At 46.9% G+C, this 23,423-nt stretch overlaps 1 protein-coding gene across 1 annotated transcript; it reads right to left on the bottom strand.

Annotated features, from left to right (window-relative positions):
* Window positions 1-436: 436 nt before the first annotated feature.
* On the bottom strand, window positions 437-21,064 carry APCDD1L (APC down-regulated 1 like). The gene is made up of 4 exons (XM_035548415.2): window positions 20,710-21,064; window positions 8,272-8,401; window positions 7,192-7,750; window positions 437-5,110 (listed from the first exon to the last, which is right to left on the bottom strand). The coding sequence occupies exons 1-4, from the start codon at window positions 20,744-20,746 to the stop codon at window positions 4,346-4,348; spliced, it is 1,491 nt and encodes a 496-aa protein (XP_035404308.1). The 5' UTR covers window positions 20,747-21,064; the 3' UTR covers window positions 437-4,345.
* Window positions 21,065-23,423: the final 2,359 nt, after the last annotated feature.

Below are 23,423 nucleotides of genomic sequence, written 5' to 3'. Positions count from 1 at the left end.
AAGTTTGTCCAGCAAACTCAGCTCATGCTTCAAATTTTTGTGCCTGCTACAGAAGCAGAAAATCGGAGAGGCAACATGTCTGAGTAGCTCATGTGCTAAAGAAGGTATGAAAGACTTTCATGCTCAGACCCAGTGTAGGAAGCTAGTAAATGTATTCAGAATGTTTGAAATTTCTTTCTTTTCTATTTTTTGGGGATAGTTAAAAGTGATGAAACTTGAAAAGTATGTTAGAAGTTGAGGGGGAGACTTTTTCAAGACATGTGCCTGTTACCGTTGACTTTCAGCTGGTACCAACCTGCTAGTGCTTCTGTGTTAGCTTGGTTTTTCTTTACAGGTACCGTAAGAAGGCAGATACAGATTTTACAGTTGAATAGAATCTAGTAGTCAGGACTAATGTTTGTTGTTTATGTCCTAGATTCTAATAAAGCTTTAGACGTGACGTTATTCAGCTTTGTCTTGGTTATGTTGGTTAAAGATAAAGGAATCACAGAAGCTGGTGGTTTCTGTGGAATCCTGACTGTATTCTGCTGGGCATGTGGCCATGCAAACTGCTAGTGGATTGAAGTGCTGCTTCAAAGAGTGGCATAGCTTAGCAAATTTCACATCAGATCTGGTGGTGAAGAAATTAGATGGAAAGCTGAAATAGGGTTGGCCATTTTCTAAGAGAAAGGTAGTAAATGGCCAAAAAACCAACAATGATGCAATTGAGAACGACTGGCTGAAAGCCCATCCTGATTCAGTGAAAAGGGAAACATTAGATGTAAAATAGTAAAAAACAAGAAAAAGGGAAACAGTAATCAACACAAAATGAGTTAAGAAGTGTAGAAAATGAATAAGGAAAGCAATAGCCAAAGGAAAAGAATGGGCCAGATTGCTTGGAGAGGGTGACAAAGAGCTGAAGTACAGGGGGAATCTTTGCAGTAGGATGCACACCGTTACTAGATGCAGGTGGTGAAACTGCTAGTGATGAGGTAAGAGAACTGAATTCATTCATTAGCAATGCTTAATTAAAAAAATAAATAAATTACATTCAGTAGGTCTAGCAAACCTGCATCAGTACTTCCACAGGAGATGTGTGAGGCCATCTCTTACCTGCCAATGAGAGGAGTGACAAACAGGACAGGATGAGCTGGGTACAGCGCCTGGTTAGCCTGACACCCCAAAGAAGGGATGGGAAAGGAGGTGAATGTTAGCGAAGGAGCATAATCTAAGTAAGTAATTTCATTCTATCTTTGTTTTTCAGTTTTATTTGGGATTAAAGTCAATTGTTATATCTGGACCCCTAAAAAGCCTGATATGTTGTGATAATCACACATTTCAGAAGTGGTCTTTTAAAGAGAACCATAATGAAATGGGGATGCTCACAGAAGGCTCCTGCTGGGATCTGATACAATTCAGTGCTTCCATATCGCTGGTGAAAATACACACAAAATCTCTACTGAGAAAATGGTAATGTGACAGAAATACCCATACCCAGGACCAGAGTGAGTAAGAGCTCCACATGTGCTCCCAGTGCAGTCCCAGGGTGAAAGACTACTGAATAAGGACGTGTTCTTGTTTTGAATTATTGTTAGCAGTGGGTGATTATATTTCTGTGTGTCTCAGCTGTGAGAGCTGGGAATTTTGGATGCAATTTGGATATTTACATTTTAAGAGAGAAGCTGAATAATTGGACTGGATGCAAAAAGAGATGGAAAAATTACTAGTGGAGTGTGAAAATGCCTTAGAGAGAACTCAGTTGGCTGAGTTTATCTACCAGAATTGAGAATGTCTTGATTACAGTGCACGAGTACCTTCACGCGGAGAAAATACTGAACACTGCAGCTCTCTTTGATCTTAAAAAAGAGCAAAACAAGAATCACTGACTGGCAATCAGAGCCAGGCAAATTCAAATTGGAAAAAGGCACAAATTCTTGAGAGAATAACTGTATAATTTAGGAATGTTTCTCCAAAAATTGTGAACAGAACAATAAAAGTTGCAATATTTATGCAAATATTATTTTCATGGATTTCCTTTCTCTTCAGAAGTATGCTTAAAGGGGGGGAAACAGGACAAAGAGGCTCCTGATGAGGCTTTCATAGGGAAGCGTAGTCAGCACATCCCATCTGCTGTGCGGGGTTGTGGAGCTGGGTGTAAACAGGTTCCCAGCTCCAGGAGCTGAGCTGCGGTGACTGCTGCTGCAGGAGGAGCTGGGGCTTGCTCCAGTCTTGGGTTGTTTTGTAACTTTTTACATCACATTAATGCCATCACCACTTTGAAAGGATGCGTGGTCTCTTAGGTGTTTTTACGCCATGCGGTTGCAATGCTGAACACTTGCTAAGTTTAAACAATTTCCCTAGTACGTAAATGGGGAAAAAAAAAAGTATTAGCGCACAGATCTCATTTTTGTGTGTAAGAATGTAGGGCAGGAATTGCCTTTCCCCTTCTTCTCCCCACCCTCCCAAGCACAAGGCTGCTCCCTGTTCTCGCCATGGACACCTCTGGGTCCTGCAGAAACGCCTCTTTGCTGATCTGGGGAACAAGAGCCTTTCCTTGGGACTGCCACGAGTGACCGCCTTAGCACAGTGATGGCAAACACGTCTGCTGAGGGAAAAAATGTGTGCATGGCTCGCATGAGATGCAGCTCTGCTACCCCGGCTTGCCCCGACTTGTATAATTCTAACAGGGCATCCAAAGATGACAAAGCCCTGCTCTCCAAAACATGCTTCTAGTCCTTCAAACGTTTGCCCATGGATTTCCGTGCAGTAGCAGGCAACAAAGAACAGCAGCCTTTAGAAACAGGGAGCTGTTCTGCCTGCTCGCCTAACCCCCGGAGAAGTCTCCCTCTCCGTTGTCTGCAGATGGAACTGAAGATGAGTTAGCCAAGCTTGGCCTTTTTGTGTATCAAGTACACCTGTTTACATGCATGATTAATAGTTGATCATGCCTGAAACATGCAAACATGCTGACAACATTTCTGTCACAATTGTACGCATTTAATAAGCATCTCATTTGAATTATTAATGTACAATTTCCCCCAAAAAAGTGTTATAAAACCCATAAATTATCTAAGTACAAGCTGCAAGTTTGTAAATACAGCATTAAGAAGGTAGCTATTGCATAGATGATTTAACAAAAATATCCTTTGTAAGATATATAGGTTTATGTGGAGGGGATTTAGCTGCTGGGAGGAGGTCTTCCCCAAGTAAGTTATGTGCTTCTTAGCTGCAGCAGACAAGGGAATGTAATTTCTTACTTTGTCCTTCTTGCTGGTGGAGCTCCAGTTGTCCTGGAGCTGGTCAGTTCTCTCTTCAGCCCCCTGTTCACTAGAGGCAGATTTATAAGCCATCTTTACGTGAACACCTGGAAGTGACTTTTGATTGAAAAGACAGCTGGATTAACAACCCATATGCCAGTACGCTTAGAGAGGAGATGGAAAATAAATGGCCTGAGAAGACTCACGAGTGATCTTTTGCTTCGCTTGGTGCCTGGTGAGTCGGAGTCACGACTGGCAGTGCCTGTGCCTGCTGGACATGCGTGCAGCGCCGCGCTGCCTTTGCTGACGTACCGAGGCGCAGGCCTGCACTGCACTGGGACAGCCGGACTAATGCAGCAAGGATGCAGCGTCTGCAGCGCTGTAAGGCTGAAAGTCAGAGCAGTTGTGCACACAGACCTTCTCCATTTACTGCATCGTCTCTTATGACCAGGGTCAGGCATAACAGTCTGTCAGGGTAATGCTCTGAGGGCTGCTTTTTGTACGCACGTAAGTGAAAGACTGTACGTTGCATCTCCGTGTGTGTACATACACACAAAAACTGCAGAAAGTATCCATAAACCGAGAGGCCTGATTAACTGTGCCCTTACCAAGAGCACTTGCTGACTGCGGAGCTGTTGCTGACTGACACGGCAGATCAAATTTGCACAAACAGCAATAAGGAGTATGATGAGAGGGAACTTAACCTCAGAGAAACTCAGCAGCTGACGCTTTGGATGTTTGAATTACATCTGAATCAAGCCCTTGATTAAATCTTTGCAGTGTCAAAAGCTCCAAGCAGCAATTGTAATTGATGTTGCTCTTTTTTCCCCTCATATTGCTAAATTATCTACTGAATGTGCAGTGCATCCATGTCACCACATTAAATTTTTATGCGCACAAGAGGGGAGATTAGGCAATAAAGCCAGAGGACAAACAGTACATAGGCATATCTTCTTGGCTTCATTCACTGTGTTTTGTTTTTGTTTTTTTTTAAAAAAAGCGTTTCCAAATCTAAGTAAAACTGATTCCAGATGTACTCATTTGGAGGATATAAAAATCACGCTAGCACCAAGACTATCTGGATTCTGTGCTTGTACCTGAATAGATTGCTAGTCCCATCTTAAAAACTGCAGTGCTATAAACAATAAAAAGGCCACAGGCAAAGGTTTTAGTGCTTCACTGCCATTAGCATCCTCTTCTCCCAAGTACTTTAGACTAACATAGTTAGAGAACTCCTCTGGCGCCCCAGCACACTGGATCAGAGGCGCCTGGTACGAGGTGGGTCGCTTGTCGGGACGGTCGGGACTGGACCCGTCCGTGGGCCTCTCGCCAACGTACAGCAGGCTGCGGTCTCTCGTGTCGTGCTCCGTTTTGAAGAGCTCATACTCTGTGTGGGGCAGCTTGATGCCCAAGGCCAAGCAGCCGTTCGTCGGTGTTATATCCTGCTCCACCCCGGCACTCCAGGAGTTTGTCAGCCCGCAGCTGCCTGGCTCGGAGGAGTTCAGCATCATCACCGTTAGCTGGTCCATCGGCGTCACCCGAGCCTGCGTGACTTTAAAAGCCAGCTCCGTGCCACCTCTCACTTTGGAGGAGGGGACGCCTTGGGTGTAACGCCCAGACGCATAGATGGTGAAAGTCGGCTGCTTGCAGAGCGGGTCGGAGTAGTGATAGTAGTACCCTTCCCAGGTGTGGTTGTTACCATGGAAGATGAAGTACCTGGTGAGGAAAAGCACCGCGGGCCGCACCTCGCAGTGGGTGCTCACCCAGCTGCCGCTCAGCTGCATCGGCGGCTCGGCTCTGGCAGGGAGGATGGGGGGGTGGTGTTCATCAGCTCTGTATATAATCCCACAGGCCGGGCAAGGATGCACGTGGTGCTGCAGAAGACAAAGAATGGTATTTTTGTAGATTGATAAGCCAAAAAAAACCCTTTCCAGAATATTCAAAAAGCTCACGCTCCCCTCTCCCACGCCAGGGTGTTCAACTGCAGCAAACTTGGCCCAAGGCAGCCAAGGAGATTAAGTGAGATAAAGAGCTGCCCGGGCTCTTTGCTATTCTGGTCCCCTGGGGAGGACAGAAGGGCTGTGCTCTGCGCGGGGCCGCTGAGGGCATGCGGAGGACGGGAGGAGGATGGGGCAAGGGCAGAGCTGCTGGACAGGCAGGGAGCACTCGCCGGCCACCCGGGTCCAGAGGGAGGCAGAGGTTCGCTGTGAGCAGCTGGAGCAGATGTGGCAGTGGAGAAGGAGAAGAGAAGGAGGAGAGGAGACGAGAAGGAGCTGCCCCGTGGCTCTGCCTGTGCTTCATGCAACACCCCGAGTCAAAGCAGTCCTGCAGCCGATCAAATGCCAGAGGGTTGTTTTGGGGTGGCTTGGAACTTTTTCCTGGTACTTCGTACATCACAACTGATTTATTTTTAAATAACCAGGGTTTGGACATTATATCATTTTCTAGAACACGAGGTAATCTTTACTGAGCTGTCGTATGCAGCAAGGTTGAATAACTCAGTAGTTAACTGTAGGGTGGGTAATTTACATGCGAGTTGATTGGAGTCTACTGTAATTTAGTCATTTTCAGCTTGTTTTACTGCTACTGTCACGTTAATGAGTGCTGACAGTACACAGTACATTATGGCTAAATAATCCCAGAAGTTGGCAAATATATATGCTCTCCTTAGACAGGAAATTCTTTGATAATGAAAGGTAATTTGGGGAGAATGGGTTTCTTTAAAAGAGGTATAAATTTAAGGGAATAAGGGTAATATTTTCATAAAGAGGGTTAAAAAATAATTCCTAACATAGCTGTGTAGCTCTCACTAGTGCAGGCAAATGGATATTAGTTCAGTAAGAAAAGAAAGAAAAAACCCCGTGCCCAATAAAATTATCACTATAGACATGAAGCCAAAAATCTTACTTGCTTAAACCAGTTGTGTGAAGTTATTTCTAATGTATGGCAGCTTCTAATTATCGCCAAGCGGTGACATCATGTGCGGGTACATTGGAGAGCTGTTAGCTGATTAATTACAGTGCTATATTCAGAGAGTGAATTTCAGTATCTTTAGGTTTGGTTTTAAATTAACTTTTAAAAGTGTTTATGTTTACCATCTGGTTTTGCTCATATATACGGTTTTGGCCCAGGATAACACAAGTTTAACCAATTTGAGAAGGTTATTTTTGAGGGAGGAGAGGGGTGTTGCTCTGTGGTTTTCTTTTTCCAAGTCCAGTTGCTGTAGTTTGGGGTGTGGGGAAATGTTGCCCCTCGAAAGCTGCACACAAAAGACTTTTCTTCAGTTAATTGAGTTCCATCGAAACTGTAAAGTTCAAAGATGATTTTTTACCCTATCTCACTACTCAATAATTTCTGAATTGATAAGCTATGATTCAGATAAAAATGTGCTTTCCTGGAAACAAAGCAAAATATAAAATAAAAAGCAACCAGGTCTCCTGCTCAGTTTTATTTATGTCAAACTAAAAGTTAAATCTCAGTGTAATAGTGTAACTCAGAGCAACTTCCTCCTCTAATGGCATTACGCTGAGAAGCAATGATTTAATGGCAGACACTTGCTTCCTCGCTCCTCTCTAAACCTGAAAGACATGACAAAGAGCTAGAGAGGGATGGAAGACAAACAGCGCGTAGGCAGCCTCTAATGATGTGCAGCCCAAAGCTTTCACTGACTGTGGTGCAGGAAACTAGGAAATTGCATTTTCTAGGAAAACAGAGCCAAAGAAAAGCCATTAACTCCATGCTCATGCCATTGCAGGCTTACTTCTTATGCTGTGAACCCACACCCGTACCCTGCATCTCCTCCTGTGGGTCCGTGGGATAACAAGGGCTCGAGGTGCAGGTGATCAGTATTTTAACAGCACAAAAATAACGTGTGCTTCACAAAGCCCAGTGAACTGATGAGGAGAGAGCCGGGAATCTGCTCTCAATAGGGCCTGTGCTAAAGCATTGTTCTTACCACGGCGCTCTGCATCGGTCGCTGGTAACCGGTCGGTCGGTAGTGGCGCCTCTCCACCCAGTCCGTGTGAATGTCCCCCAGGTACAGCTCTTCCACCAGCTGGCTGCCGCTCTGCTGCGGCTCCAGCAAGGGCTGATAATGCTTCTCCACCCGCACGAGGCTGAGCTCGTGCATGGCAAAGCCCAGGGCTGCGGTGCAGTCGCGCTCGGACTTGGCACTCAGCAGTTCGTAGAGGGCTCCGGGAGCCCAGGTGCGCCCCGGCGGCAGGAACCCGCTGCAGCCCTCGCCCGAGGTCTGGTTGATCCAGGAGGCCACCTCCCGCATGGCTTTCTGGCTGTGGAAAACGATGCCGACTTTGTGGAGGTGGTAGTCGGCCTCGGTGGCCCCGCGGGTGATCCAGGACGCCTGGCGCAGGCGCAGCTTGCCCTTGATGACCAGGGAGTACGAGGGCTCCCGGCAGGAGGGGTCCCAGTAGTAGAACTGGTAAGCCTTGAAGAGGCGGTTGACGTAGAAGAGGTAGGATCGGGTGAGGAACTCGGGTCCCGGCCGCACCTCGCACCTGGGGACGAAGGCAGGCGTGAGCCACCCACACATGGGGCACAGCAGGCGGGCAGCCCGCACAGAGCAGGATGGGGAGCAGAGGGGTGGCGTGGGACGAGGACACCTGCACTGCCCAGGATGGGTGAAATTGGGGTGCAGGGAGAGCAGCAGCGAGTGTGGGTTCAAGCAGCGCTGAGGTCAGGAGCCTCCCACAGCTGGTGGCAGTGCTCGGGTGGGTGATTTTGAGCACTTGCTCCCCAAACCCTGGGCAACCTGATCAAGCGGGTGGCGTCCCTGCCTGTGGCAGGGGGCTGGAACCGGGTGACCTTTAGGGTCCCCTCCGACCCGAGCCGTCCTGTGATCCTGCGAAATCCCATGGGTGCTGGTGGCACCCTTTGGGCGTGACACCGCGCTTCGTGCCCCGGGGACGGGAGCTTGGGGAGGGACAGAGGCAAGAGGGCTACCAGGGGGCTCGGGACGGGGGGCACCGGGGTGCCGGGGGTGAAGGAGGAGGAGGAGGCGGAGGAGGAAGGGCCTTACCCGGTGGACACCCAGCGGCCTTCCAGGCGGGGCGGCAGCCGCGCCGCGATCCTGGCGCCGTCCTGCAGGTGGCGGAGCTGCTGCCGGCACCGCGGCTCCCAGCGCAGCGGCGGCTCCGCGGCAGCGCAGGCTGCGCCGGGTCGGGGGGAGAAAACGGGGGCGAGAGAAAGAAAAGGGGGGAAGAACTCGTCAGCAGCGCGGAGGGTGCGAACCCTCCGCATAAGGCCGACCGCGGGGCCGCGCAGAGCTCCCGGGAAGGCCCCGGGGGTGCTCGGGGCTGGGGACCCCGCTGAGGGGCCGCGGAGGCGAGAGCCCACAGCCGGGCCCGGGCACCCACAGCCGGGCCCGGGCACCCACAGCCGGGCCCGGGCACCCACGGTCGGGCACCCACGGCCAGGCCCTGCCGAGCACGACGTGCACTTCCTCACAGACACAGACCCTTTTACGCACCGTGGCCCAGAAAACCTCCTGGGTTACGTTCACCAGAAGATCCAGTCGGAGTCTGACACCCCAGCCGGGTTAGCGAAGAAGCTAACAGTTGGTTAAGGATACTGAAATTTTATTTACTGTTTTCCAGCTTTGGTTTGAACAAAATGCAGCCAGTTTTTTAGATGAAATCTTCGAATAAAACTGAGCGTGCTTTGTTCCTGTTCTCTCTCTGAAGCTATTGTTGAAGCAGTAACTGGAACAGGGAATTACAGCATGGGAACATTAGACTCGCCTGTCGCCCACCATAAGGACAGTAATTCTGTCACTTACCTCATTTCCCATAACAACGGATGTTATTGGCTTAGGGAATGTGCGAACACTCAGCTAAATCCTGAAGACCTTTGCATGCACACACACATATATGCATATATTCCTATATGTTATTCACTCTTTGCTTAGGCAAACTTCTGTGGCACTCATCGTGAGTTTGCTTCAGTAAGAAACATGGGATTTGCCTCTGTAACGATGTGAAACGAGTTCCCAGCACAGCTCCTGAAACCCCACCGATTTTCTGCAGTTGGACAAGTGTCCGTCCGGCAAAGCCAGGTCCCGCAGCCTGGTACGGTTCCAGTCCGGCCCAGCGCTGCCCCGGGTTTATTAGCCCAGCCGGCGTTCACTCGCCCTAGCTGTGCTTTGCAATTTTTGTAGTAGTGTGCTGGAAATTTTCAAGCCAACTTTTATGGCTCATGCACATGTAATCCATTCCCCTCCTCACTCGAGATCACAACTGGAGAGATCTGATCTTCATGTGCTCCACAACAAATCGCAACTGCTCCTCTTAGTCCCTGTGAGCCAACGCCTTCATATAACCTGAACCACTCCGTGATCTTTGTAGGGAGATTTGTTTAAACCAGACCTCTCATTGGAAGGGAAACCCAAACCATCTGATTGTACATGAGGGAAGGAACCACAAAGGGCCCGAGCCAGGCTGGGAGGGCGCAAGCACCTCTCTGAGCAGTGCCCTTGTAACAAGAAGTGTTTGCAAAGGCAGCTAGCGCATGTGGGTCTGCTGTCAACCATGGGCAAGACTACATACAAGCTGCTAAGCAACGTCAGCAAAATTCCCTGGCTCAAAAGCTTGGGATGTAACACAAATATAAACACTTGGGCCAGATTCACAGCTGGGGTCTACCAGGGAGGCTCCCTCGATTCCCAACAGCCAATATATTCCGAGACAGGAGCCTCTCCTCTCTGGCATCAATGCGTCCTCCACGCACACGGGGTCAAATGCCTGCTGAAAATCTTCAGCATCTGCCACAAATACACACAAGGCCTACACCAAGCGAAACGGCAACTCAGCAAATAAACTCTTGTTGTGCAAGTCAGAGGCTCCTGAACATGTGGCAAAGCAGAGGCATTTCCACTCAAATGGTATTTTATTACTAATCTAATACTATACAACTTAAGACTTATGACGCACAAATTTAGTCTCTTCACTACAGAGCTGCCATTTGCAAAGGTTTTACACATCACAGTAACAGCATCTTTGAAATGCATTTGTGCAGATTTTAGCACACAAACCCTTAAACTATCACAGGTCACAAAGGGAATAACCACATGGAAAATGAAGCCCCCAGCTAAGCAGGGGAGCAGTAACAGAAGCAGCCTACCTACCTAAAGGCTAGTGAAACCAGCCGTGGATGTTCTGGTACCTCACTACGCACTGGAGTGCATAAACTAGCTGGAAAGACATATTATTAGTGTTAAGGGGTCTTTCTGGAGCAGACTTACAATTGTACTGTTTTAATCATCTGTAAGGGCTTGACATGGTGAGCAGGGATAGCCAGCTCCTTCACAATTGCTTTCATAGTGCTTCCTAAAGAGCAGTTCCTGTGAGCCCTCATATGAAAAGCAGACAATATTGAATGACAAAACTCATTGTTATTAGTTATGCCTTCATTTCAGCATCTCTGTGGGTGCCAAGAGTTAGAGCTCTGCACTTTCATCAAACTTCTGCCATGACTTTGCTCTGTGCCCTCAGGAAAATTTACTCCCGTGTATGCCTTACTCCTGTGTGCTCTTTTACACAGCTGCAAAATACACCAAGCTTCATCTGCCTGCCCTATCACAAGGCCTAATTACTGGCACAGCTTTTGGAGATCTTTCAGTTCAATGACAGTCCAGACTGAATTACGCTTAAAAACACATGAAATCATTATCCTAGAGAATACTGTAAACTAAAAAATAACTGTATTTGGATTAGAGGTAACAGACTATACAGGCCAAATTTGCTCTTGATCATAACCACAGAAAGACTCCAGAGGTGTCGGTGTAGTCTATAGTTATACCGAAATAACAGTACAAAATATAGCCGCATTCTGAACTTGCTAACTGCTCTGTGTGTGTGTTTATTGCAGCAGAAGCTTCAATATTTGACTGAACCCTTATTGCTACTTTTGGCAGAAACACCAAAAGTCTACATTGTTTGAGAGCACAGACACTTTGGCAACACCATCACAAGATTTTGACACATTCAATAGAAAAGGGAATTTTTATAATCAGGATCAAACTCCATGGGAAAAAACAAAACAAACAAAAAAAAAACTCCAGAATGTAAATATTTGACATGATGGGAATTCCTAAAGATTTTGTCTTACTTAACTGTACACAAGACTCCAAGCTGGATGCATCCTCAAACCAAAAGCTACTGGCTTGAATCCAAATTTTGTGGCTGCTTTTCTCTCTCAAATACTCCAGCCCAGTCCCACCAGATCCAAACAGTCTTTCAACTTGGAAAAGTTCAGTTCCAGACCTAAAATCTGTAGTTAGGGCACATTTCTATTCCAAGAGCAGCATAAAGTGGCTGTCACTCATATGTCACTCTGTTACTCAGCCCCTGTGGAAGCGCATCAGGGCAGCTTCTCTCTCCGTCTTAAGAGACTCAAATTGACCGCTTTATAGAGTTGTTATTGGGGGGGAGGAGGAGGAAATTATTCACAATTCATCTTCAAGACAAAAATACCCATTCATAGGAAAATCTAAAAAAAAACCTCAACTGTGATCTCTTCCACTCACTCGTTATCCTGTCTGTCTGTATTGATTAACCACAAGCGTTTCCAGAGAACTCCTCAGTGCAGCAGCTAGACAAAACAGTATCTTTTTCCAGCTTTCTGGTGCGTGCTGCATCCAAAGCACTGGCCCAAGGTCTCCAGGCAGTAGGGCTGCACAAGCTCTCAGGCAATTAGGAACGCCAGTACCCAGGAACGGAGGCTGATCCCTGGAATCAGCAGAAACTGGATCAAGCCTTGAGGCAACTGCAGTAGCAAATACTAATCAACTATTCCATACACTCATTTGTATAAGCAATTTTTAGAAAAATCAGACTCACAGCATCAAATGATAGAAAGGCAGAACTGGAAATTCCTACGCAAAGTAAATTCTTGGTAAAATTAGGACGAAAGATTCCTAGGCAATGGCCAAGCCTGAAATGAGAACCTGCCACGGGGGCTGTACTACAAACTACCGTATGCTGCAGATTCAGACCCACTTCTCCATTATGAAGGAAAAAAATACCAGCCAGGAGAGAAATACTGTAACATGCCTTGTTGGAAACAAATCTTGTTTGTGTTCCTCCACACAGATTGACTTTGGAAAAATGCAAAGTTGAGTCACACATCTGTTTCTTTATAAATGGAGGAGAAAATGCATACATTAGAGTTTGCACCAAATTAGTTACTGTAGATCAACTCTTCTCCAGAGCTAGGTTGCTCAATCTGTTACATGTTATTGCCTCCTATGGCCAGAATTTATTATTTCAATTTATAAATCTAATGTTTCAGTTAGTCACACATTCACAGGGATAAGATCAGTGCCTGAAGTCATGGAGCATTACACATTTCTTCATTTAGAGATGACATAAAACCTTTGATATTTTCTAAGGAATGTTCAGACTGGAATGAAATGGATGATAAGAAACATATCGATATATTCTGCACACACAAATTGTACTTATCCACACAGACATCATTAACAGAGCAAAATAGTGTTTCCTTAGCGTTTTTCTCTCCTGAGAGCACGCAGAATTGATTTTGGGTTAGCCACTAAAGGAATAAGCATTCTTTCAAAAGCAAAGATGTCTGTATTAAGCAAATCGATTTCTCTTGCATTTGTGTGGAGATTAAGTTAGTGGTGCTTTTTATTCGCTCAGAATAAGGCATTCCCAAGAGAACAATTCTGTGGGAAGAGATATATTTTATTTTATAATACTATAAAGTTAAAAAACTTAAATATAACCCACTGGGGGTGGAATACTGTATCACATCACAGTTTTGCATTTTGCTTATCTGCAAACTAAACCCAGTTCAGCACAGGACTTAAGCACACGCTTAAGTCTAATTGGTTTCAGTGAAACTTAAGCATCAGCTTCAAATTAAGCCAGTTCATGAACATTTTTCCTGATTAGTAATGCCTCCCTGAACTGGTGCCAGCATGTGGTCAAGTGGTTGAGGGATGATGCCAGTGCTTTCACTGGAGTACTGTTTGGCTTCTGGAAAAGTATTTCTATTATTCATCCCTTCTCTTATTTGTCAGTAAAATGGGTATAGTTATATATAGCTTTTTTACCAGTTTGATGCTCAGTTCATGCTATTTGCAAAATGCTTTGAATTCACTAGAAGTTTCTCAGTATTCTTTAAAGGGTGGCACAGTAAGTGTATTACATATGTTAGCTATCATTGCAGAATAACCATATATGAAATTCTGCAGATCCTAGGAGGGAACTCAGCTCACTCAAAAGTCCCAAGGAGCTCAGGATTTTAGAGAATAACTTTTTGAAACACACTTTCACCCCGTAGCTTTAAGCACATTAAAAAACAAGTTCAGACGCTGTATTAAATGGTTTTAGCCTAGCTGTCTTCTGAGGCTGTGATCTTTGTCTGATTTGTCTCGTGTCCACGATTAAAATAGTGAAGCACTTGTGGTGAGTTGACTAGAGGTTTTTAAGGCACTAGAGAGGTAAATATTTTACTCTTGGAATCATGGAACCATTTATTTCTCCTGTAAGTGTCATGTCCAGGGACAGATGACAAGACAGATGGGATTTGCAGCAGGGAAGGGAGAAGATTTTCTCTCCCGCATCCCAGAGATCCTCTTCAATATAAACTACATTTACATAAAATGGCTCTTAAAACTGCTCTCTCTGGCTGTTTACCCTGAAGAAGAAAACCAGGCCTAACACTGTCAATGGGATTGCAGGGCTTGATCCCACTTTCACAGGAGTCATAAATAGGAAAGATCCCATGACCGTTACTACACAGCGTCAGGCCCTTACTCAGAAAATGCCCTTCCCCACAAGCTGGCGGTGAACACTCACTGGAAGAACGAAGGGGACAAAGGAGAAATGGGGTACGGCCTACTCTCTCCAGATGGAGCGAGCAAAGCGAGGCACACCACTTGGCACAGAGGACCAGGGCAGCATGATGTGAAACAAAAGCCCCAGCGGTGGGTGTGAGCACATCCTCCCAAGAGATCTCCTGGGGTTAACGTTGCCCACGACGCCAGGCCTTTTGGTTACACGACAGAGCCTTACTCGCCATGCCCACGCCGGCCTGGCAGCCCACAGGCACTATGGAGCCGCCTCACCCCTTCCTCCTTCCACCCAGCAGGCCTCAGCAAGAGGCCTTCTTACGCCTCTCCCACAGCTAAAACAGTCCAAGGCGAACGATTTCCTCAAGAACAGCTGAGCAATGCCATATGGCCAGACGGTCCCCAGCTGGCCCAGCCGCTGTGGGCAGCAGCAAGCTGTCCTGCTGCCAGCCCCGTGCCAGGGACCAGGGAGTGGGCAGGTGTCCCGTGCCAGCTGAGAGCACAGGGCTCCCGCAACCCCAGCTGCGGCCACCGAAACCCACAGCACGGGGGGGAAAGGGGTGGTTAATCAGAAGAGTTAAGAACTAATGGGATAATTGCTACTTGCCTTCTTTTTTTCAGCGTTGGCAAGCACTAAAAAAAAGCAACTGGGTTCAGGCAACACTAACACATCGTGACCTGTGTTAAGCTCTGACCAGTATTGCCGCAGAAGTCTGGCACAGAGAAACACTGAAGTAAAAGGCAACAGAAAATGAAGGGAAGAAGGGGAATGCTCGAGCTTTTTTCCTTGAACACAGGTGAGAGTTTAAATTTGATTTTGGTTACATGGGGGAGATCTGAATGCGCTGATCTCTAATCCCCTGGACACCTGGATGGTGGGAGACCGGTGAGGACAGCTGGAGGAAGACCATTCCTCTCAAAAACAAAAGCAAACCCGCTCAGTCCAAGGCTGAACAACACCCCAGGGGTACAACCGTGACTCAGTTAAATTCTAACCAGAATTCATATTCTAACCAAATGGGAAATATTGCATCTATCTTCTTTAATTTAGATAAGATGGAAACTCATTAGACAATATAGTGCATGGTTTTGAAATTCATGGCACACCATCATTTTGAATATAGAGCACCCATGCAGTTTTGGCAATTCCTTCAAAACCTTGCACAGGCACTTTATTAGTGGCTATTGTGGCCATTTTTAATAGTGATGGCTAAGCATATTTTTTCCCGGAGTGCTTTGAAGAGCGGAACTGGTAATCAGGCAATGGCTTGGCTATAAAATGCCCACGTCATTTTAAACATCTAAATCACTCACATGGACCGTAAGCACAGAGAAGACCACCCACCACATAATATTAACATAAATATAGCATTTACCCAAAGCAAAATGAGCAACTGGAACTGGCGGGAGTTGAGAGCAGAACAACAAAAAATGATTAGGGGGTGGGAGGCATTGAGTTACGAAGCAAGATTTAAGAGAGCAGAGTGCATGTAGCCTGGCTGAGTGACAGCTGGGGAGAGATGGACATGATAACAGCCTATAAATATTCACAAAGCATAAACACCAAGGAAGGGAAGGAATTCCTTACACTGAATAAAGAGGTTCTGTTGGGAGTGAATGAAGAGGGGAAAAAATGTGGCTTGTATATCAGGGTGAACTTCTCGAGGCACAATCCAGTAGGCAGCACAAGTCCACTTGCTTGGCAGGATTTTGAGGGGTTGAACAAAGCTTTAGCACAGCAGGGAATAACCCGCTCTTGGCAGGGAGTTGGCGGGATGCTGAGAGTGGCCTTTCAGTCTCCCACTGCCATGAAGCAGTCCCAGTCCCTGGCTCCCACGGGAGGCAGCTGCTCTCCTGTGTAAGCTCATTGTTTGTCATCCTCCTCATTGAAAATCGCCTCCACGGGACCAGAAGTATGGGCCAGAAGCACCAAGGCATTTAGGTCCGTAAAAACATAAATGACCACAGTAGGTTCTAACTGCTGGACACAGCTGGGAATCCCAGTATGTCCCTGCAATGTCAAGTAGTCACTGCTGAAAATCTAAGGCCAGGAAATTAGATTATAAACCCTCTAAAAAAAGAACGATCCTTTTGTTCTCTCCTTATTTAGCACCTAACACAATAGGAGTCTTGGCACTGCTGCAAGTATACTGTTTATAGTAATAAAAATAGGATCTAATGGGATCTAATAGTCTAAGGCTACTTGGCTCCCACAAAATCAAGGAGGAGAAGGGCATTCAAAAGCAGTCGTAGTGGAGGGTATCCTCAGAGAAAGTGGTTCTGCACAAAGGTGGTAAACTGATATGCATCCCACACCAGAAATATGCACGCATGTTTAACTTAGAATCACAAGTGACCACAGAAAAAGGTTACTTGTTCAGCTGAAGCAGAGAATTAAAGTTACTTCTAACATGTGTTTTGGGGTCTGGGTGTGGTTTCTAGATAGCCTGAAATTTCAGTCTACTGTTTTGCCTGTCAACATTAGCCAAGTTTTGATGTGTTCCAGTTCTCTTAAACGCTGCCGACAGATGCTGAAATCAAAGTTGACATTCAGCCTACGCGCTGCATAATCTAATAAAGGGACTCGCGCTACTCAAAATTAACAAAACTTAGGAATTTTTTGCAGCAAAACTTTGCTGTCAATTATATTTTCACTCACCTTTTCCAGGGAGTCTAACCAGGAAAAATATTTTTTCTGCAAAAAAGAGCTTTAAAAATAAAGTGTCATCATGGTTTTGTATTAGCAGGGCAGAAGAGACACTTAAAAGCCATAACCTGCCAGTGTCCAGCACCCGTGGATTTAGTAAGTGTGAACAAGGTGAATCCAGTTCTCTCAGTGGGGAGCTTGGAGTATACGTTGTTCTGTGTACAGGGGCAAAAAGCTCATTTCCAAGGATTTCTGTCTTTGACACAGACAAGACCAAAATGTCACAGATTTGTCAGTGCTTCACATGAACACAGTAGAAACCCTGGTGAGGGATTTTTTTAAGTGACTGATCAAACGGGTGCACTTATGCTTAAGGCTTTATTTTAAAGACTAGACTTAAGCAAATCTCTCTGAACCCTCAGTGGTGAGATTTCTCTTGTTGATTTATGTACCATCACACCAGTTCTGAGTCAAGAGATGTTGCTGAACTGATCCAAATGTCTCTCTTACAGTGCCACAGGAGCTGAGCTTCATAGCAGCATTCTCACTTTCAGTTCAACTCAAACCATGATTATTTAAAAAGCTGTTCAGTGAAAATGAGAAAACATCAGCATGAGAGACATTATTATCACACCATCACTCTGGTAAAAATAAAAAAATAATGATGTATTTGAACCCCTTTATCACTTAACAATCTGGAGCTTTGGCTTTTCACATAGACATCAGATTTTTTTTCCTAATACACAGAAATACAACTTTCCCAATTTCACACTTTACAGCATGAGACCTTTTAGCTCCCTAAAGAAAAAAAAAATAAAAAATAACAGATTGCAGATTACTAACCCCTCGGATGTTACACAATTTAAATTGGTTAGAGAAGGAGCTGTCGTATGAATCATATTTTCAGGTTCTGGAGGAACCCTTAGCCTACAGGAAAAGGGTTACGTTTTAAAATTCCCACTTTATCACTGTCAGTTTCTTGGTATTATTGTATCTTAGATGCTCTTTCTTAAAATCACAAAGTTAGGAATTCTCTGTTTTCATAGGCTTATCTTCCTTAGCAAATAGGTAAGAAAACCAGAGGTACTGTGTAACAGTATTGTGTAGGTGCTTCCTAATTTTGAGGTTGATTATAGCAGTGATGGTATCTCATCCATGAAAGCGTTGTTTTTATAGATGACATATGCTGTGTTGTGGGGAAACACAGGATCCCATTGAAAGCAAAATCTCTTTCCAAACTTTGTTCTGCCAGATGCAGCCTCCCCTAGCATTGGTTTCCAGCTTTGGTTTTCTTCATAGCAATTTCTGGCTTTTGAAAATCTCCTTACTCAACAATTTGTGCTTGTGGGGAAAATATAGAAACCACACGATATTTTTTTCACTTGTGCTTTTTTTAACATCTCAGCCCTGTTTTTATCTATATCCATATACTTTGAAACATGGCTAACCTATCATTATGGAAGAACAAATAGAGTCAAATCACACGACCCAGCATAATACATTAGTTGTTGATTTTTTGGCCAGCTAGAGAAATGAAGAAGAAAAAAAATGCCAACTTGGAAAAAATAAATTAGCAAAGTAAACATTGCCCAAAACAAACATTTGATCCAAAGACAATGATATTAATTTAATAGTGGGTATAAATATATATGTAAGTGCAAATACATACATCTAGATTTAATTCACTGCTATTATTTAGAGGATTCTCTTCCTAATCACACAATTGAATGCAACTGCTGATCTTATCTTATCTTACCCCATCACAGTTATTTTCAAATTTAAAATAAACTTTGGAAGCAAGAATAGATCTTTTATGTTAAAACCATGGAGGAGAAGCTACACGTGAAAAATATCAGTGTGGTGTTATTGGAATGTAAAGACTTTAATGAAAGCTTAGGTAAAAACTCAGCAAGTCTCTCGGGACATTTCCAAGAATGAGTGATTCTTTGCTGGAGGAGACTCCAAAATCAGATCCAGTTACCTAACTGAAGTAGTTTTTTCAACTAATTATGCACTGGTGTCATGCTGATGTTCAGTTTTATGCAAAATTCAGAATACCAGTCTTGCTCACACTGAAGTCACTGGCAAACCTTGCTTTGGTTTTAATGAGTTCTGGATCTGACTTAGCTATTTAAAACATATGTTTTAGGGTCCAACTTCTGTTCTTACTGAAATCAGTGGAAAATCTATCACTGACATTAGATGGAAAAGCACTGGGTTTTAATTAGATTGGACTAAAACTGTATGATAATTTAAGAAAGCAGTATTCTAATTAGACTTAGATGTGTAATCTTTCATAATGCAGTATAACAGATCTGCGAGCAGAGCAACTTGAATTAATGAAATCTGTAGAGAGGCAGAATACATATTTCCCAACCTGTGAAGCCTTATATTTGGGAAACAGTGTATGACAAAGGTCCCAGATAAGGAGAGCAGAAAAATAACCCTATACAAGTACCATGCTTAGAGATTTCTTTCTGTAGTGTGGTCCTTCACTCTTAATGCAAATAAGTTCCAATAGCTGTCACTACACGATTCTTCTGCAATGCTCACTAAACAGAGCCCCAAGTTTAAGAGGCAAGTTAGTGTGATATTGTGCTGCCCAAAGACTCAGAGGAGTAAAGCAAGTGGTAGGGAGGGGAAGGGAAGGGAAGGGAAGGGAAGGGAAGGGAAGGGAAGGGAAGGGAAGGGAAGGGAAGGGAAGGGAAGGGAAGGGAAGGGAAGGGAAGGGAAGGGAAGGGAAGGGAAGGGAAGGGAAGGGAAGGGAACCCAGTTGGCTGGATATCCAGGGTCCAGGCTGCACAGGGGGCATGGGAACTATCTCCCCACCTTTCCCTTCACCTGTTTAGGGGCATGGGGTTTCACTCAAGGGTCTCCCGTGCATTTCATAGGAAAACACTCTGTCCAAGGATGGGGAAGCCTTCCCCAGACTCTGCTCTTTGTCATAAACAGAAATCACTTTGCCTTTTTCACAGCACAGTTGTCTTTGTTCTCCCATATGGTCTCTTAAGCCAGAACCTTTTCTTCTGAAACTGCTCCAAGAACTGTGGGGTTGCAAGAAGCCTTTCCGAAAGGCGGCCACAAAGATGCAGCCTGCGCTGCTCGGAGGGTCGGCACAGCTGGGGCTCCGTGTCCCTGGAGGAGACTTCTGAAGCAGTCCCTGGCCGGGGCAGGTGCTGGGCTCTCCCAGGGATGACTCCCAGCAGCAGCTCTGCAAAGCCACTGGGAATCCCCTGAGCCCTTCCTTGAGCCACGCCGAGCTGCAGCGCTCCCCGTGCTCCGCCGGCCGGCCGGGAGCGAGCGGCGATGGCCGGGGGGCTGCTCCCCAGCCCTGCCGCCCCCCGGCACCCCCAGGCTGCAGGGAGGCGAGAACGGCAAAGGTTTGGGCAGAGGGTCCCGCAGCCTGGCACCCTGCACCCCGGGGCAGAGGGGGGACCCCGGGCGGGTTGTGCCCCCCAGCACACACACACACACACACACACACACCGGTCCCACAGCCCGGCAGCATCCCCGGGACTCCGGGCTCCTTCCCGGGGCTCTCCCTGCGGGAAGCGGCGCTGCGAGGAGCAGGAGCACGGCCGGGGACGTCCCGGGGAGCGGGGCTGGGGCTCCGGGTGCCTCCTGCCTGTCCCGGGGGCTGCGGGGGGCACCCCGGGACCCCCGTCCTGCAGCACGGAGTCCCGCCGGGCGATTTCCTAGCAGTCCTTTCACCCCCTGCAGCCTCCCGGCACCCTCCGTGCTGCTGCTTCGCACCCGCTTTGCAGCCTCCCCGCACCCGCCTCGCATCCCTCCTCCTCAGTTGAGGAACTGCTGCGCTGCGCTCTCCCCTCGCAGGCTTCACCCACACTCCCTGCAGCCTCCTAACAAACTCCTGCCCACCTCCTTGCACCCTTCTCGCCACCCCCCTTGCTCCCGGGGAGCTCCCCGAGGGGGCGACCCCTCTCCCCCGCCACCCTCTCCCACCCACCCCCCTTACCGCCACCCCCGGTGCCACCTACCTACAAGCAGCCCTGCGAGCCACCAGCACCGGAGCATGGTGGGCGCCCTGCTTCCTCTCGCCGAGCCGCCGGCCGAAGAGGGGCGATGGCCGCCGGTGCCCGCGGAGCTCAGCGGGGCGCGGCGCCCGGTGGCGGCGCAGCCATGGGCGGCCCCCGGTGCCCGCGGCGGGGGGGACCCCGGCTTCAGCCCGGCGGGAGCTGGGAGGGAGGCTCCGGAGAGGTCCCCGTGCTCAGCCACAAGCTTTCGAAGAGGGGGAAAAAATATATATTTAAAAAAAAAAAAAAAGGCAACTCAACCCCCGCCTTCGCTGTGAAGTGCGTCCCCCCCCGACTGCTGATAGCTCTAATGGAGCTTGGCAGCCGCAGGTTCAAGTTGCCAGAAGAGGTGGAGACTCCGCCGCCTGCGCCCCACATGCGGCCGCGCATCGCACACGCCGAGGGGGCTGCCCCGCCGCGGCTCCCCTGGCACCCCGGACCGGCACCCCCGGACCGGCTCTCCCCCGGCGCGGCACCGGCAGAGCCTGAGGGCCGGCCTCGGTCTTTGTCGCCCCCGCCTCGGCCCTGGCTGCCCCGGGGCCAGCGCTCTCCTCAGCGGGCGCCCCCAGCGTCGTCCCACGCAGCCCCACAGTCGCCATGGTCCACGGCTCCCTCACATGTTCTGGGCATCGTTGTCTCGCTATGGCCCACTGCTCCCTCAGACCCATCTGCGCACCCTTATCTTCAGCCTCCGCTGCCGAGGTCGTCAAGAGATGCTAGTGTGCCCCTTGAAGGGTTTAAACCCATTAAAAATCCTCATAATATCCCACACTGAGGAAAAGTAGGACCCTTTAAAGGGTGCTCCTGGCCTGGTGGCTCATAGGGGCCTGTGTCAAGCTCAGCTCACCCCGCTGCAGGTGCTGGCGTGAGCCAGTTCCCCACCTTGCCTTGACCTGCCCCAAACTAGGCCCGCAGGACGGCCATGATGGGTAGAGGGCCTATAACCACCTCCTGGCACAAAGTTGAGCGCAAACCTGAACTGAAATGTGCCTAGGACAAAATAGCGCTTTTCTTTGTCTGTGCTGGTGATTAGCAATGAGCAGGAAACGAGATGTTGGCTGAAGGTGAAGCTGGTCATTTGCTACCCTTCAAGCAAGCAAAACAATGTGTTTCCCGATAATGTATGGACTGGGTTGTCTTGGGAAGCTGTGAGAGGAAGAGGCCAAGCTGTAATGACTCTGATAGTTTAATACTCATTCCAGTGTCTGCACTAAAGGCTGAGGTTTAGCACATATTTCCGGGCTGAAAAAACTAGGCACAGTTTTGCAAATGAGACAGAGAGCTCAGGCGCAAACCAAAATGAATGCGCACCCCCAGCAGAATCCCATGACTCTGCAAACTTACTTTTTCTAATGAAAGTGGCTATTTCGCTCCATAAACAGAAACTTTAAGGTGAAAAAAAAATAGTCTCCCAGTTCACAACAGCAGTCCCACTGACTGCAATGAGAAGTGGAGGGCTCATTGTGCAGTCCCATATTTGCTGAGCAGAGGCATCAGAAGGCTGGAGTGAGGTCTCAGTGCAGTGATTTTATTACTTTGTCAAAACTAACGCATAACATCTTTAAAGCAAAGTGGGACAAACTTATCTGTCATGGGTGCCTAAGGAATTAAAGTTTAATGATACTTGCCAAGATAAAAATAACAAAGTCCGTTTGTAATGCAGACACTCCTTTTTCAAGCTGATGTTTTTATCTCTTTTTGTTTCTTAAATTCTCCAAACCAGTCATTCTCGGTGAATGTCCAAACCACTGTGGTTTTATTATATTTACAAATACATAAATCATCAAATGCGTAGGCAAAAAGCTGTCCTTTATAATGCTGTCAGAGAGAAATAAATTATTTTGCAAGAAGTTACCTTTACAAAGCTGGACATACTCCTTTTGGATCTAGGCCACTGAAGCACTGGCAGATGATGGCACAGGTTCTACCAAGACCAAACTCTGTTCCTGGCTCTGCACTTCTCCTATGATCCTTCACATATAGAAGCTTCTAATGCTAATCTCCTTCATTTCTTCTGCAATATTCTGAGACTTTTTATTTGTATTTTTTGAGGGAGTAAAACCAAAGCAATCTCAGAGTAGTTTTTACACAGCTGTCTGAAAATTTTAACACGGTTACGTAAACTATCCTGAGTTTTATCCTATAATATCTAACAGGGCTCAGTGACAGATTTCATTCATATAGTTTCTTCCATCTCCACAGCTCCCAAAGGGCTTTATCAAAGTAACCAGGTTATAGGCACTCTTTCTTTGGAAGATTCCTCCTGCCCCCATTGTGCTGCAGGGATGCCTGCACACCACCATGCAGCTGTTTGCAGCACGCCGCCTCGCAAGGATGAGAGTGCCACAGCCTGTTCGAAGTGCCGGGAGGCTTTAGATAGGAGATTTAGTCTTCCAACCTGGAAGACTGCCAGGACATCAGGCTTAAATTCTCAGCTCATGTAAAAATTGCTGGGTAATCTTCAGCTCCTGCAGAGGACTAGCGATGTAAAAGTGCTTATTATTTTTATTATCAAATAATTACTGACTACCTGCTGGGCAAAGCACGTGGAGGGAAACAAATGATTGCAAATAGCCTGTAATTCCAGCAGAACTATGTGGCCTGATTTACGCATTCAAAGTGAATATAAATGGTTCCTATTCTGATTCAGGAGCACTTTACTCACTGTGCTGTAAATA

This window comes from Cygnus atratus, chromosome 16, assembly GCF_013377495.2.
Source record: "Cygnus atratus isolate AKBS03 ecotype Queensland, Australia chromosome 16, CAtr_DNAZoo_HiC_assembly, whole genome shotgun sequence".
In the NCBI taxonomy this organism is placed as follows: Eukaryota; Metazoa; Chordata; class Aves; order Anseriformes; family Anatidae; genus Cygnus; species Cygnus atratus.
This window is presented reverse-complemented; position numbering and strand designations above follow the sequence as displayed.

Bases quoted from the DNA above. Each gene is read 5' to 3' on its own strand.
- APCDD1L (XM_035548415.2), bottom strand. From the start codon at position 20,746: ATGCTCCGGTGCTGGTGGCTCGCAGGGCTGCTTGTAG. The intron at 7,751-8,271 runs GTAAGGCCCTTC...CTTCGTCCCCAG, and splicing joins GGCCGCTGGGTGTCCACCGG to GTGCGAGGTGCGGCCGGGAC. The intron at 5,111-7,191 runs GTAAGAACAATG...TGTCTTCTGCAG, and splicing joins GACCGATGCAGAGCGCCGTG to CACCACGTGCATCCTTGCCC.